Source organism: Dermacentor albipictus, chromosome 6, assembly GCF_038994185.2.
Source record: "Dermacentor albipictus isolate Rhodes 1998 colony chromosome 6, USDA_Dalb.pri_finalv2, whole genome shotgun sequence".
Taxonomy (NCBI): domain Eukaryota; kingdom Metazoa; phylum Arthropoda; class Arachnida; order Ixodida; family Ixodidae; genus Dermacentor; species Dermacentor albipictus.
In genome coordinates, this window is record NC_091826.1 from 66,680,854 (window position 1) to 66,693,617 (window position 12,764).

The window sequence follows — 12,764 nt, forward strand, 5'->3', positions numbered from 1 at the left end:
AGATCTCCCAATAAAACCGGCAACGCCAATATACGTCCCCACTGGCAGCTGCTTAAACAGCGGTCTTGTTCTAGTCTGTCACGGAGGAAGCACTCCGAGATGTCACAGTGCACTCCGAGATGTCCACAGTCCACGGCAGTGTCCGACTATTCAAGATTTTGAATGCGGATCGAACAGTCTCTGCTACTGAATTTCCGTTCGATCCGCGAATGCACTCTAAGATGTCGAGTATTCGCTTTGTTCTAGTTACTAAGTGATAAAAACAATTATTCCTGTCACGAGGGAAACGGAACGATGAATGTGATAACTGTTCCGAATGTTTCTGCAGCAGGATCGCTGCGGTCGTATAGCAGGGGCACCAGTTAATTTGGGCGAACGCATGGAGGACATCACTTGTCCTCAGTAATTCCAATCCAATCATTCGAAGAATGGCAATCTTTTAGTCAGACTGTCTAGGAATTTGTTCTCATTCATTATTTAACCGATTTCACCATGTTTTCCTGCGCTTAAAGTAATGTGCCGTGCTTTATAGTGTGCCATTTCTCTCCTTTAACGAATGTGACTCTGCATGTTCAGTTGCCACCGATGTGAAAGGGAACACAAAATTCTTACCGAAATAAAAGCGTTCAATGAGAGTAAATGTTGAACAGGAAAACCATTTGTCACAAGTCCAATTCATTGACTAGAACCCACGCATAAGTAGTTAACGTCGTTTTAAAAAAGTTTCCTCTTCCCCTTCATACTGCTGACGACCGTACACCCGGTAACACCATGTTTCCTTATTTCATTACTGTCATTGCCATTGTTTACCGGATATTTGAAAGCAGTTTATCATTTACGAATCCTACACCTGTTCGGCACTACATGCATGTGCCAATGTATATAAACCTGATTTAATTTTTTACCTAACTCCACACCAACATAAATTTGCAAGTTGCTTTAAAAGTGAGGAAATAGTCTATATTTGATGGAATGTTGGGGGGTTGTTTTTCTCAAACGTTCATATTCAATTCGATTCGAAAATTTCACTGCTTGAACGTTCCAAACCCATGGTCCCTGCAATCGTCGACGTCGATTCTGAAACCAAGTAGTTCAACAGTTCTTTTTTTACACTCTGCTCTGAGAATCTGTGACTGATCGTCGATATGCACTCAAAGCTAACTGGCCACTGAGTAAATTGAGCACGAAATGATGCGCAATGTGCTTTTTGCTTTAGTGATGTGCATTGGGGTCCAAAGTTACCCGTTCATTGCCATGCGATAGAGGGCAAATAAGCACTAGAGCTTGTGCTCTGCAAAAACGCCTGGCGTTTCTTCAAACATTAGTTTACGGCTTGTTGGCTCTTACACAGCCATATGAGCGGATTTTTTTTTATTTTGTGGCATTCTGCTGCCCAGCCCAAGGTCAATTCTTTATTCCCTAAGGAATATAGGCTGTATTTCGTTTGGGCGAGGTATAAAAGAAAAAAAAGGCTGAAAAACGTCCTTGTACTAAGGTTTACGAGCATGGTAAACAAACCTAAGGGCTCAAAATGAACCCGCATTTTTCCTACTGTGGTCTCTCTCATAGTCGCATGTTTGCTTTAGGACCTTAAAGCCCACAAATCACGTATAATCAAATCAGTCACGTAATGCACTTTTTGGTTTGCCGTCAGCATAAGTTACAATCTCATAAAAGCGCGGGACGTCTTCTGTTCATCCGTTTGTAAGGAGCGGTTATTGAGTATAGCCTCCATACGAGAACCGGATCAACAACAAAGCATAACTGTACCTTGGGAAGATCGAGTTCTGGCGCATAGAACACACAGGTACAAGAAAAGACACACGAAATACATGTACCATGAGCTACATTCAAGAGCCCGGTTTTGTGGAAAGTAGCGCCGCGTGCGTCTATTTCGAGTGTCTTCTCTTATCTCCGTGCCTTCTCTGTACCAGAACCGACCATTCTCAAGATGAATAACCGGCAAGCCCACATTGCCACTCTTTCATTTGCGCATGTGCTGTGGCGCCGAAGCTCTTGATCACCGTGAGGTTTCTCACCACTGGGTGATCGGCCTGTCTCGGTGGCATTGCCTTACGCTGCACCTTTGTCGCTCTGCAGCGAAGACGTGAAGTGAAGCTAGGCTGAGGATTTAAATCTACTTACATTCGGTAAAGCAGCCATGAGCTCGGAAATGGGACTTCATGGTGGCGTGTGTGTGAGTGAGAGATTAATCTCCTGCGGCGCCGAGGCAAGGCTCGTGAGGTTGATGACACGCCGTTCGTACCTAGAGGAATTATTTAGGTTAGTGCTCAGAATGATACGCAGTCACCGATAGAAGCGGACGGCGGCTATAAATGGTTGTGAAATAGAAAGCAGCAGGCCACGTGGTGGATACGCGCTGCTCTAAGACAGCAAGCAAAAGTTTGTGCAGCCGCAGGACACGGGAAGAGAAACTGCAGTTTTGTGCTGAGAAACCTGTACTTTCCCCCCCGGAACACAAATATTTTAGGAATTTTCGCTGCTTGAGAAGCTGAGGAGTTTTCTAGTATAAAAATGGGGTGGTACTGAAATAATGTGTGTTTCAGACTGATATTCGCAGTAATAAAACGCAGGAAAAGAAAGTATCATTGAAGTCTGCTTTCTTTTTCAGCTTGAAGGAAAGTTTAATGTAAGCGATTGATACGACGAGGTGATATTGCTCGACGATCATGTTTGTTTTTGCGCAATGAGGAACCTTGAAAATATCTAGTTGCTTTGATGTTGCGTCAACTATCAACTTACATTAGAGGTGTGCTGTCGGATGCTCTAACAACGCTAAATCACAGGCTGATGATTGGCGCACATCAAGCTAATTGCCAACTCTACAGCTAGGGTATACTTTGGAGCCCTTCCGTCCTCGTACGAATGCTTTTGTCACGAGGGTATTCAAGTTACGAACAAAGTTTATTATTGTTTGCGAACATAGAACATTCTCTGGCTACATTCATTATGGTCACTCACTCACTCACTCACTCACTCACTCACTCACTCACTCACTCACTCACTCACTCACACTCACTCACTCACTCACTCACTCACTCACTCACTCACTCACTCACTCACTCACTCACTCACTCACACTCACTCACTCACTCACTAACTCACACTCAATCACTCACTCACTCACTCATTCGACTGTATTCAACTGCCAGTTCGCTCACTTGCCTGCATTCATCTGCCAGTTCGCTCACTTGCCTGCATTCACGTGCCAGTTCGCTCACTTGATTGATCGAATGAGTGGGCGGATCTATGAATCAATCAATGAATCGACGAATCAATCATGAAATTTTTGGCACAACTCCATTTCGCAGTGCTGGAAACCGACGAAAACTCTCTATCTGCATCTCGATGATCGGTTTGCCCCGGATTCTACTGCTGGACGAGCCGTACGCTACCATCTCCACGACCGCGCGCAAGCGCATCGTCAACTACATCAGCGCGCTCCAGCGAGCCAGCAAAATATCCATACTGCTGAGTTCTCATGGGTTGGTGTGCCTTTGGTACCAGTTTCGCATAAGAATTTATGTGAATGACGCCGTGAATGCACCTTAGATTAACAAGCCGTGAACATCTTCAGTGTTACAGTTTATTTTGTGTAGGCTGACTGTGTCAAAGGTAATATGTATGGGGCGGGTTTACACGCTGCTGCTTCATTGAAATGCAAATTTTGTTAACTTTTCCGAAAACATCGATGCGCAGCCAACAGACGCAACTTGGTGACGAAGGCCGCTGCAGTCTGACGCTGCCCGAAAGAAAAATGAGGCTGAAAAAGTAGCAGTGCGGAAACCTGTTCGGGAACCATGAAGTGGATGGGCGATGCGTTGCGATATATGCGCGCGGCATACAGTGCAAGGTGCATGACGCACTGAGCTGTAAAAAGACAGAGGCTTGCAATATGACGGCGATTTGAAAGAAGGGAGCATTGCTTTCCGCTTTCATGATACGCTGATGTCGCAGGACGTGAAAGATTGTATGAACCTATAGATGCTGGATTTTGAAGTTGTTCCAGGTCATCTTTAAAATATTCTTGATAATGGTTCTTCCGCATGAGGGGGGGGGGGCGGGGGGGCGGGGAGGGCGACATATTTTAGTATCAGTCAGATAATCAGGTAAGGATTGGCAAACGTTTCAGCAGGGTCTAACCACGTGGACGTGATTTTCGGGTTTCCCGCAAATTGAAAAGCTTGGATTGTTAAGCCTCCCAAAACTGTAGACCATTGAAGGCAGAGAAAGAGAATTAGGCCCATTCGCGGGTATTCACTAAGCACGCGTCGCTGACACGGATGACACGGCGTCCGTAACCCTGGATTCTGTCGGTCTCTGCCTCGCTTCGTGACTTGCTGCTTGACGGAAAGACGAAGTGGTCTGTTTATGGACGACCCCTGTCGGCATACGGGCAGGCATGTGTGCAGGCTTTCGGGCCATTGCATGCCTGTGCACATCTCTACCTTTAATTAAGCTAACCATTCGATGCGAACCGTCCCAGACTTCGCCGACTGTGGCCGCTGCCGCTGCTTTGCTGAATAACTGAAACGCAGGACTACAGCCGCATAACGAATCGACCTAACTGTTTCTACCTCTACTATACCAACACAGGTATACCAGCGACCGGGTACATTTTTTGCGGAGTTACACTGTGAAAGAACGCGCGATGCTTAAGTATCCTCCCTGCTAGAAGTATGCATGTCGAATCGCATAATGTTCGTAATGAAGCGATGCTTTCTACACCTTCTTTCTATGCCTTCTTTCTAAGCCTCCTATGCCTTCTTTGAAAGATCAGTTTCTATGCAAGTGAAGTTGGCTGAACACGGAGACAGTGGGCTTCCTAAATTTGGCGTCGTGGGCTGTCCAGGACTGCCGGAGACACTGCATACGCAATGCTCATTGGCTGAAAACACCGTCTCGGGAACTCCGGCATTGTCGCGGAGGAACAATCAAGGATACCCCATGTAATGCGCGCATAGCGCGGCTGAGGTGTCTGCGTCTTGCCGTTGCTTCCGGGGAGCGCAATTTTCTGAATAACTTCATACTTTAGTACACCTTGCGATGTGCACGATGTGCGTTGGATATCTTTACGTGTATTCACCTTCTGTTTCCGCGCGCACCGTGGCTGTTGCACTGTGCAGCCTGTCGGACGTCGAGTTCCTCTGCAACCGAATCGCCATCATGGACGCTGGGAAACTGCAGTGCCTTGGCACGCTGAGTCAGCTGAAAGAGAAGTTCGGCAAAGGGTACACCATTACTGTCAAGACGTACCCCGACAAGAAGCAGGACTTCTCCTACCAGCAGGGCGTGGTCAGCGATGTGTGCAAGGTCTTTCCGGAAGCAGAGTTGGCAAGCAGTTACGAGGTGCGCATAAGTCAACTGCACTTCCTATAATCACCGCTCGTTATGAAGTGCGGCTTCAGTATTAGCCTCACAGCCGAATTAGTGCAGCTAAGCACCAGGACACGAACACATGGCGGGACGAAACACAGACAGCGCTCCTTCTTGTATCCAAGTTCTGTCGTTGCACTAAGCTTGGTTCCTGTTCAGTATGACTCATAAGTAAGCCTACATCGCCAACATCGTCGCCAGTTTCGAAAGCTGGCACAAAAACTTTGTTTTCAAAAGCGTTAAGCTTTTTTTGGGGACTACGCGCTCTTTTGTCATGACTGCCCAAATGTCTTCGTGGGAAATCCTGAAGATATAGCTAGCAGATAGGAACTAACAGATAGGAAGATAGGAACCTAACACAGCGTTAAAAACCGCATGGTAGTACGGTACCACCAGTGTTGGGTGCTGAAACTTAAGAACGCTTTAAATTTGTTCTGTTGGTGTCAAGCCAACTTCCTTTTTTACTTGTCATCATTCCGACCAGGCGGGCTTTTATCATACACTAGATAATGAAAACTGTACCGTCATTTAGGCAAAAAGTACTGACGGACCCTGATACCAGTTTTCGGTACCCCATGGTTCCAAGGTGGCGAGGTGAGCTTTCACGTATTCTTTCCTCGTGACAGCTAGCCTTTTAAGACGCTGTCGTGTAGACGCTGTGCTATTGCTTGAAGATGTAGGTTCTCTCACTGGAAGCGCTGCAGCTCGGCTCATCGCACGTGGTTGCAGACATTGCAAGGGGCTTCGAGCTGTCCCTCCAGAAAGTGGAGATCTTAGCATCAGTTGGTCCACGCGTACGGGTAAGGCACGGGGGTAAGGGGAGTGGCACCCATGACGCATAGTGCAACATAGCGCCACCAGCAACAACCTCCCAAAACATGTTAAACGCATTCAAGGATAGCAACGGGAGATGGCTCATCATTAATTTCTGCATTCAGGAACGATCGGAGCTGACGGAAATACAAGTATAGGAGAGAAACAACACCTTAAAATAGTATATAAAGGCATTTAAAACTATCTTTTAAAGTAGTCTTTCTGTATTTCTTATGTATGGTATTCTACAACTGAGTATTATTTAACGAGTAGAATGGGGTTTTTGACGTTTATCAGTTCAAGAGTTACAGCCATTTTTTTACAATCCTCGTGCGCGTGCTTGAAACGGAAACTAGAAGCACCGGATCACCAAAAACAGCTGAAAAGGTTTCGCGCGCTTAATGTCGCATCACGGGAGAGCATATGAGACTGCCTTTTCGTGCATCGCAGGGCCTGCTGGAGTTTCGGATGTCGCGGGTCGATATGTTGTGGAGCGAGATGTTCATGCGCATGGCGCGCATCAAGCGGCGCCACAAGCTCCAGGACTTCTTCGTAGCGGACGCGTCGCTGGAACAGATCTTCCTGAGCGTGACACGCAAGGAGGCCAGCGAGGCAGCGGCCGCCATGGTCCGATCTCCGAGCGGCGTCCCACCCATCGTGGCGAACACGCTAGGACTGTGAACCCGGCATTCGCAGGTTCCGTAAACTTCCGATGCGAAGGAGTCTCTCATGGAAGCGCTCTCGCCGCAGTCCTATAAAGAGACAATGATAGGAGGAGGCCACTGCTGTGTGCTCTTATTTTGTTCAGTGGTCAAGGAGTCATGAAATAAGATGGAACGGAGTTGGACGGTGTAAGTAATGCGTGGGGCGGATAACTGATAAACCATCAGTGTAGAAGAATGGGTGCCAAGCAAATTATGCGCAGTCGAAGACTGCTTCCTCATGGAAACAAACCTGAAGATTTAGCGGGCTGCCCCAAAAATACATTGGTTATGTGCTGCTTTTTAAAGAACGCCTTTCGCGCCAACGCTTTAGCGATCTGCACCACAACTGGGCATGTGCTGCTCTTCAATGAGCCTGTCTCCAACTTGGGTTTCTATTTATGTGTCACTGGGTACGCGGGAAAGCGCGGGTACAGTTTCGGCGTTCACACGCACCGGCATGCAACGCTTCTTGTCTCGGAGGCCATGCGCGGATTTCTCAGCAGCGCCTCCAGAAGGCGCTACGCGTTTAGAAATAATTCGCGATAGGACATGCCGGTTGCCGCATGATGCGTTTCCGAGCACTGGCATGCACCGGTGCGCCATGCATTTCGGAGGCCACGCGCAGGCTTCGAGGCGGCACCGCTAGATGGCACCGAGTGTCATTAAGAAAGTGCGAAAGAGTCGTTTTGCTTGAGTCCACACCTCATAACTCGTTTCGATGGTGCCAAAGCGTTTTGATGGTACAATAAATTCAATGCTTCACGCATTACCGTCTTCAGTCATCGTGAGAAGGGTTCTGCCGATTCCTTTTCCATTTTCCACTCCCTCAAGGCACGGTTGAGGAGTCCACCTCTAGTGAATGTGTTTTTCAAGGAGACTGGTTTAAATGTGCCCGGGTGCAAGAGTGACGGTCAGTCAAGCATGTTCCCACGAACAGTGACTCCCTCCCGCGTCTTTATTTTATCTCCTAGTTCCTTAACCTCGCGCCCTCCCCAGCATAGGGTAGTGAACAGGACGCGCGTGTTTGTACTCGCTACCTGTCCCTACACTCATCTGCCTCCTTTTTGGAGGCAAATTGTGATTATTGCTTTGTAGGAAATGAAGCAGGCGGTGACCAGATGTACATTTCTCGTCTTCTCAGTGTTCTTCGAGAATCCCTATGTCAGTACCTTACGGCGAAGGCGGTCGTCTTTTACGTCATAATCGTTTTACAGTTCCTGAACCACGACACCGGTTGTCGGCTGCAAGTCATTTCTAGTAGCTTTGTCAGCTCTTTCGTCAGCATCGACGCATGCATGTTCGGAAAACCATTGAAGCAAGAAAGTATTTTCCTTATGCTGCAATTTTTCGGCAACAGCTTGTAGCTCGGTAATCCGAGGGATTTCGTCTGTTCACATTGCACGCATCCTGACGACATCTTGATAATTCACGCGTACTTCCATATGCCGTTGAGCTGATAGAAGAAGAAAGTTTATTAATGAATGGTTCGGCAGTTTCTGTGATAACTTTTTCTTAAATCGCACGGCTTGCGCCTCGCTGCATATTATTTGATTAAGTGCGTATGGTCCTTCGCGAAGAAGCTGCATAAGTTGTTTGTGAGCAGATACTTGTAGGACCAGTTTTGCTTCGTGTGGACGCCTTTCATTTTTGCTTGTCTAATGGTCGTAGAGCGGAATGACGATATCCGTGTGCTTAGATTTGGAAAGTTTTTCAGGGACTGGGCCCGGGCAGATTGAGATCGCTCGGAGATGCCTTCGGCACGCAGGCGAGGCATGGCGACGAACTAAAAGTGGAGAAAAAAAAAACGAATATGTAAGTGTTCAGAAATGCGGCAGCCGAACGTGAAGGCGAAGAATCATATAATAGAAGAGGAAGTGCTCATGAAAGAAGATGAATACTATGAATTATCACCACAAATATTGATAATCTAGAAAACGAAGGAACCTTGGATGAAATGAAGGAGAGTGGACGACCGCTTTTTCTCGTCCTGCTGGTTCACCACGCTACGCCCAAGATATTTGCTCGAGATCCCTCGCAGTGAAGATTGTTTGCCATGAGAACTTTATTGCGTATCGTTGCCACTCAGGTTGTCAGTGCTGCTGCTAACTTAGCCTAGCGATGCATTACGTTGAGAGAGGTGCCCTCTCTTACGTGAACGCTTTCCTCTTTCTGGAGATCACGAAAAGGATACTTTAAATGCGTTTGGCATTCTCATAGCAATTCGCGCACTTTACGGCGTCTAGCTATTAATGCATGTGTGTCACCAACCGTTTTTCCGCCCACCTTGGTAAGCAGCGCCGACGCGGGTAGCTGTAGATGCGGGACTGAGTAGGTACCGCTGGTCGATGAACTTGTTTGCCGCCGACTTGGGGTCACTGAATATTTGCCAGCAGTTCTGTGCCGCTCTTGGAAGGAAGGAAATCAACTTTATTCAGGTCCTGCAGGCCACGAGAGCTTTGGGCTCTCATGGAGTGGGCGTCTCCCACGACGCAACCGGGAGGTTGAGTTTCCTGGCGGCGTCGTGGACCGGCTGGACGGCCGAGAGTTGGGGAGCGAGTTCTTCGCTCCGGATTGCTTTTTTTGTTTATGTGAGCTTGCGAGCACGGCCAGAGTAAATGATGTACGTTAAGGGATGTATTGCATTTGGTGCAATAAGACTTGTCGTCAACTTGAGTAATTAGGTATGTGCCACTGCTTCGGTGAATGCGGTCCAGAATATGGCGCGTTATAATCCAGGAGAGCACGTTGTTGGCCAAGTCGGCGTAACGATTCTAGTATCAATTTGTATAAGAAAGAGAAAACGTTCTTGGCATGTGCGCTTAGGCAATGATTGAATAATAATTTGGGTATATATATATATATATATGTATATATAATTATATCCAAATTTTTATTCAATCATTGCCTAAGCGCACATGCCAAGAACGTTTTCTCTTTCTTATACAAATTGATACTAGAATCGTTTACGCATTTATCACCTGACTTATCAATGTAAAAAGCCTCTGCGAGTTCACTTGCTACCTGGTTACGACTGCGCCTTAAGATTTTAGTTCTAGCCAGCAAAGGCTGGCATGCTTATCAGGCGTAGGCAAAGGGCATGCGCCGCAATGTAAGGGCAAACTTGACCCTTTTTCGTTAACCATAGAAAGCTTATGTTCCCTTGTGCTATGTTCAGACTACGTTCGTAAGGCGCCGATTTTTGGTAACGTGCGTAAGCGGAAGCGCAACAAGCGTATACGTCTAGTTCAGACTGCAAACGTAAAGGTACCAACGTGCGCAATTCACGCGAAATCGTGGGTGAGAGTGTTAAAGGGTCGGCAACATTTACGACTGTTATATTACGACCGTTGCGACACAGCCAATGACCGATGAGCTTTCAGTTTTCAACAACCGCTGACGACACTTCCGTCCTCCCGTCTGCAGACAGCTCCGGGCGCGGGATGTGCCATTCCGCCATTCCGTGCGCACGATTAGGTTGGCTGTGTTCGTGAAAATTTGTGCAGTGCACCTTGTGAGACTGTTTTCAGTTCATCTGGTTGATCCGCCGAGGAAATCGATGGCCGCAGATGCTTGCTCCGAACTTGGATGAGTGGCCTCACTAGGTTTTCAAGGAAGCGAAACTGCTGGGGCGACATGGGCATGAAGTTATGAAACATCACAGCGTCACCAACTCGGAGCTTGGCGAAACGGTTGTGAAAATCGCCGTCCACGGCCCTGTCGAGAAATACTTGCCGTTTCCAAAGCCTTCTGCGTCGCCTTCATCGTCTTTGTGCGATTGAATACATCACTATAAGTTTGTTTTGAGCGTGAATTTCTTCGATCTCGGCCAGCGCTCGCATGTTGACAGGAGCCATATTGGACCGCTGGTGACGTCGATTCTGCAGCTCCAAATTTGATTGGCCTGTTGTAAAAGCCGTAATTTACGCTGCACGAAATGTGAACAAAGGTGTCGGCTTAACTGTCGTAACTTTTTTTACAGCCATTACGTTCGACACGCCGAAAGAGCTGTTACGCGCGTTACGACCCCAGTGTGAACATAGCTTTAGTCGTTCATTTATACAACGGCCCGTCTGGCCATTGTAAACTTTTCCACATGTCAGGGGAATTTCATACACAGCCCCGACCGAACACCTGACAAACTGGGTGGCGTGACGTTTCGTGCAGTCTCGCACGCATTCCTCGCCGGAGATAATCCGGGGGTCCAAAGAGGCTAACTTGCGCGGGGCAGAAAATACCACCGGCACACCGTAGCGATTGGCTACATTCTTTAGGTTGTGGGAGACCATATGTGTATATATGTGTATGTATGTGTATGTATGTATGTATATGTATATGTATATATATATGTATATATATGTATATATGTATATATATGTATGTATGTATATGTATGTGTATGTATGTATGTATATGTATGCGTGTGTATATATGTGTACATATGTGTATATATATGTGTAATATAGGGGAGAACCGCCGGTCTGGTCTTCGGTTGACCGCCACCTTCTTGAGGTGTTCTAGGTTTCAAGCTTTGCAGAAGCTTCTCTGCCACAGCAGCCACGACGGAAACGGGAAAACCAGCCTTCTGTAACCTGCCAATCTGATTGTTGAGGCTGTCCTTTACCAGGTGAACACATGATCTCTGCAGGGCTTCCTTCAGGCACAGCATAACAATGGCGCGTTTTACCGTCTTAGAATGAGCGGACTCAAAAGGCAACAGGTCTTTCCGGGCTCGTGGTGAGTACATCCAACACGTGTGATCTGGTGTTAAAGTGATGTTAATATCTAAAAACTGCAATCTATCTTGTTCCGGTAATTCGTGGGTGAAGGTTAGACCCCTCCCGTGTCGTTTAAAGACAGATACGGTCTCTTGCACGGTAACCGTGTGCGTCAAACCGGGTTGCTTCTTAAAAATCAAATAATCGTCCACGTATCTAAAAACTCTCAGAACTATCTTGTCGTCCAAATGACACACCAGATCACGATTAATGCTGGCCAGGAAAATGGTAGCCAGTACCGGTGCCACACAAGACCCGATGCAAATGCCCTGACGTTGAACATGAAAATGGTTGTCGAAAGTTACAAAAGTGGACTCAAGATAAAATTCTAGTAGCTTCATGAAATTGTCCACGGTTAGGCCGCTAGTATTCTGAAAATCTACTACACCATTTTCTTCGATGCAAGACCTAACTGCACAAAATAGGTCATCATGCGGTATCGAAAACAACAGGTTTTCTATGTCAAAAGAGACAGCGTAACCAAATGATGAGAAACACTGTAGGAAAGAAACCACATCACCTGAATTCTTCACAACAAAAGGGTCTTGTATAACTAAATTCCTTAAACTCTCTTGGAGAAGAGCTAATATCTCGTTGCCACGTATCCCTTTCACTCTAATACACCGGAACGGCTTGTCATCTTTGTGCGTCTTCACGGTAAAAAACAGTTCTAGGCTATTGCGCTTACAGTTGTTAACAGCTCTTGAAAGTCTATCTAAAGCCAAGTCCTTGCACAGTTCTATGGCTTGAGCCTTTACCTTGGAAGTCTTCACGTTTTTGGCGACAAAGTTCCTTCCGACGGCCTCAACGGCGTTGTCGTGAAACATCCCCTTTGGTAGCACGGCAAATCCTCCCTCCTTGTCCGCCTGTAGAAGCATCAGCTGATGTTCTTTGAAGAAAGAGACGACTTCTTCGGCGTCCCTTTCCACAGTTGACTGTCTTAGGCACGCAGACACTTGAGGCTTGGTGGCCGTACGCAGCAGGCACTCGAGCCCATCAAGAAGACACCTTTCACGGTCCTCTTCACCAGTTTTGCGCGCCACTTGTCGGTTCAACGACAGCAACCCGTGCGCTG

At 47.1% G+C, this 12,764-nt stretch overlaps 1 protein-coding gene across 2 annotated transcripts in view; it reads left to right on the forward strand.

Moving 5' to 3' along the window:
• Positions 1-7,057, forward strand: part of LOC135916931 (phospholipid-transporting ATPase ABCA3-like) — a 98,014-nt gene extending 90,957 nt beyond the window's left edge. For both annotated transcript variants that reach the window (XM_065450379.2, XM_065450370.2), the window contains 3 exons: positions 3,333-3,506; positions 5,148-5,370; positions 6,661-7,057. In XM_065450379.2, coding sequence (XP_065306451.2) covers positions 3,333-3,506; positions 5,148-5,370; positions 6,661-6,891 — 628 coding nt within the window. In that variant the 3' untranslated portion in view covers positions 6,892-7,057. The remainder of the gene's footprint in view (positions 1-3,332; positions 3,507-5,147; positions 5,371-6,660) is intronic.
• The last annotated feature ends 5,707 nt before the right edge of the window (positions 7,058-12,764 follow it).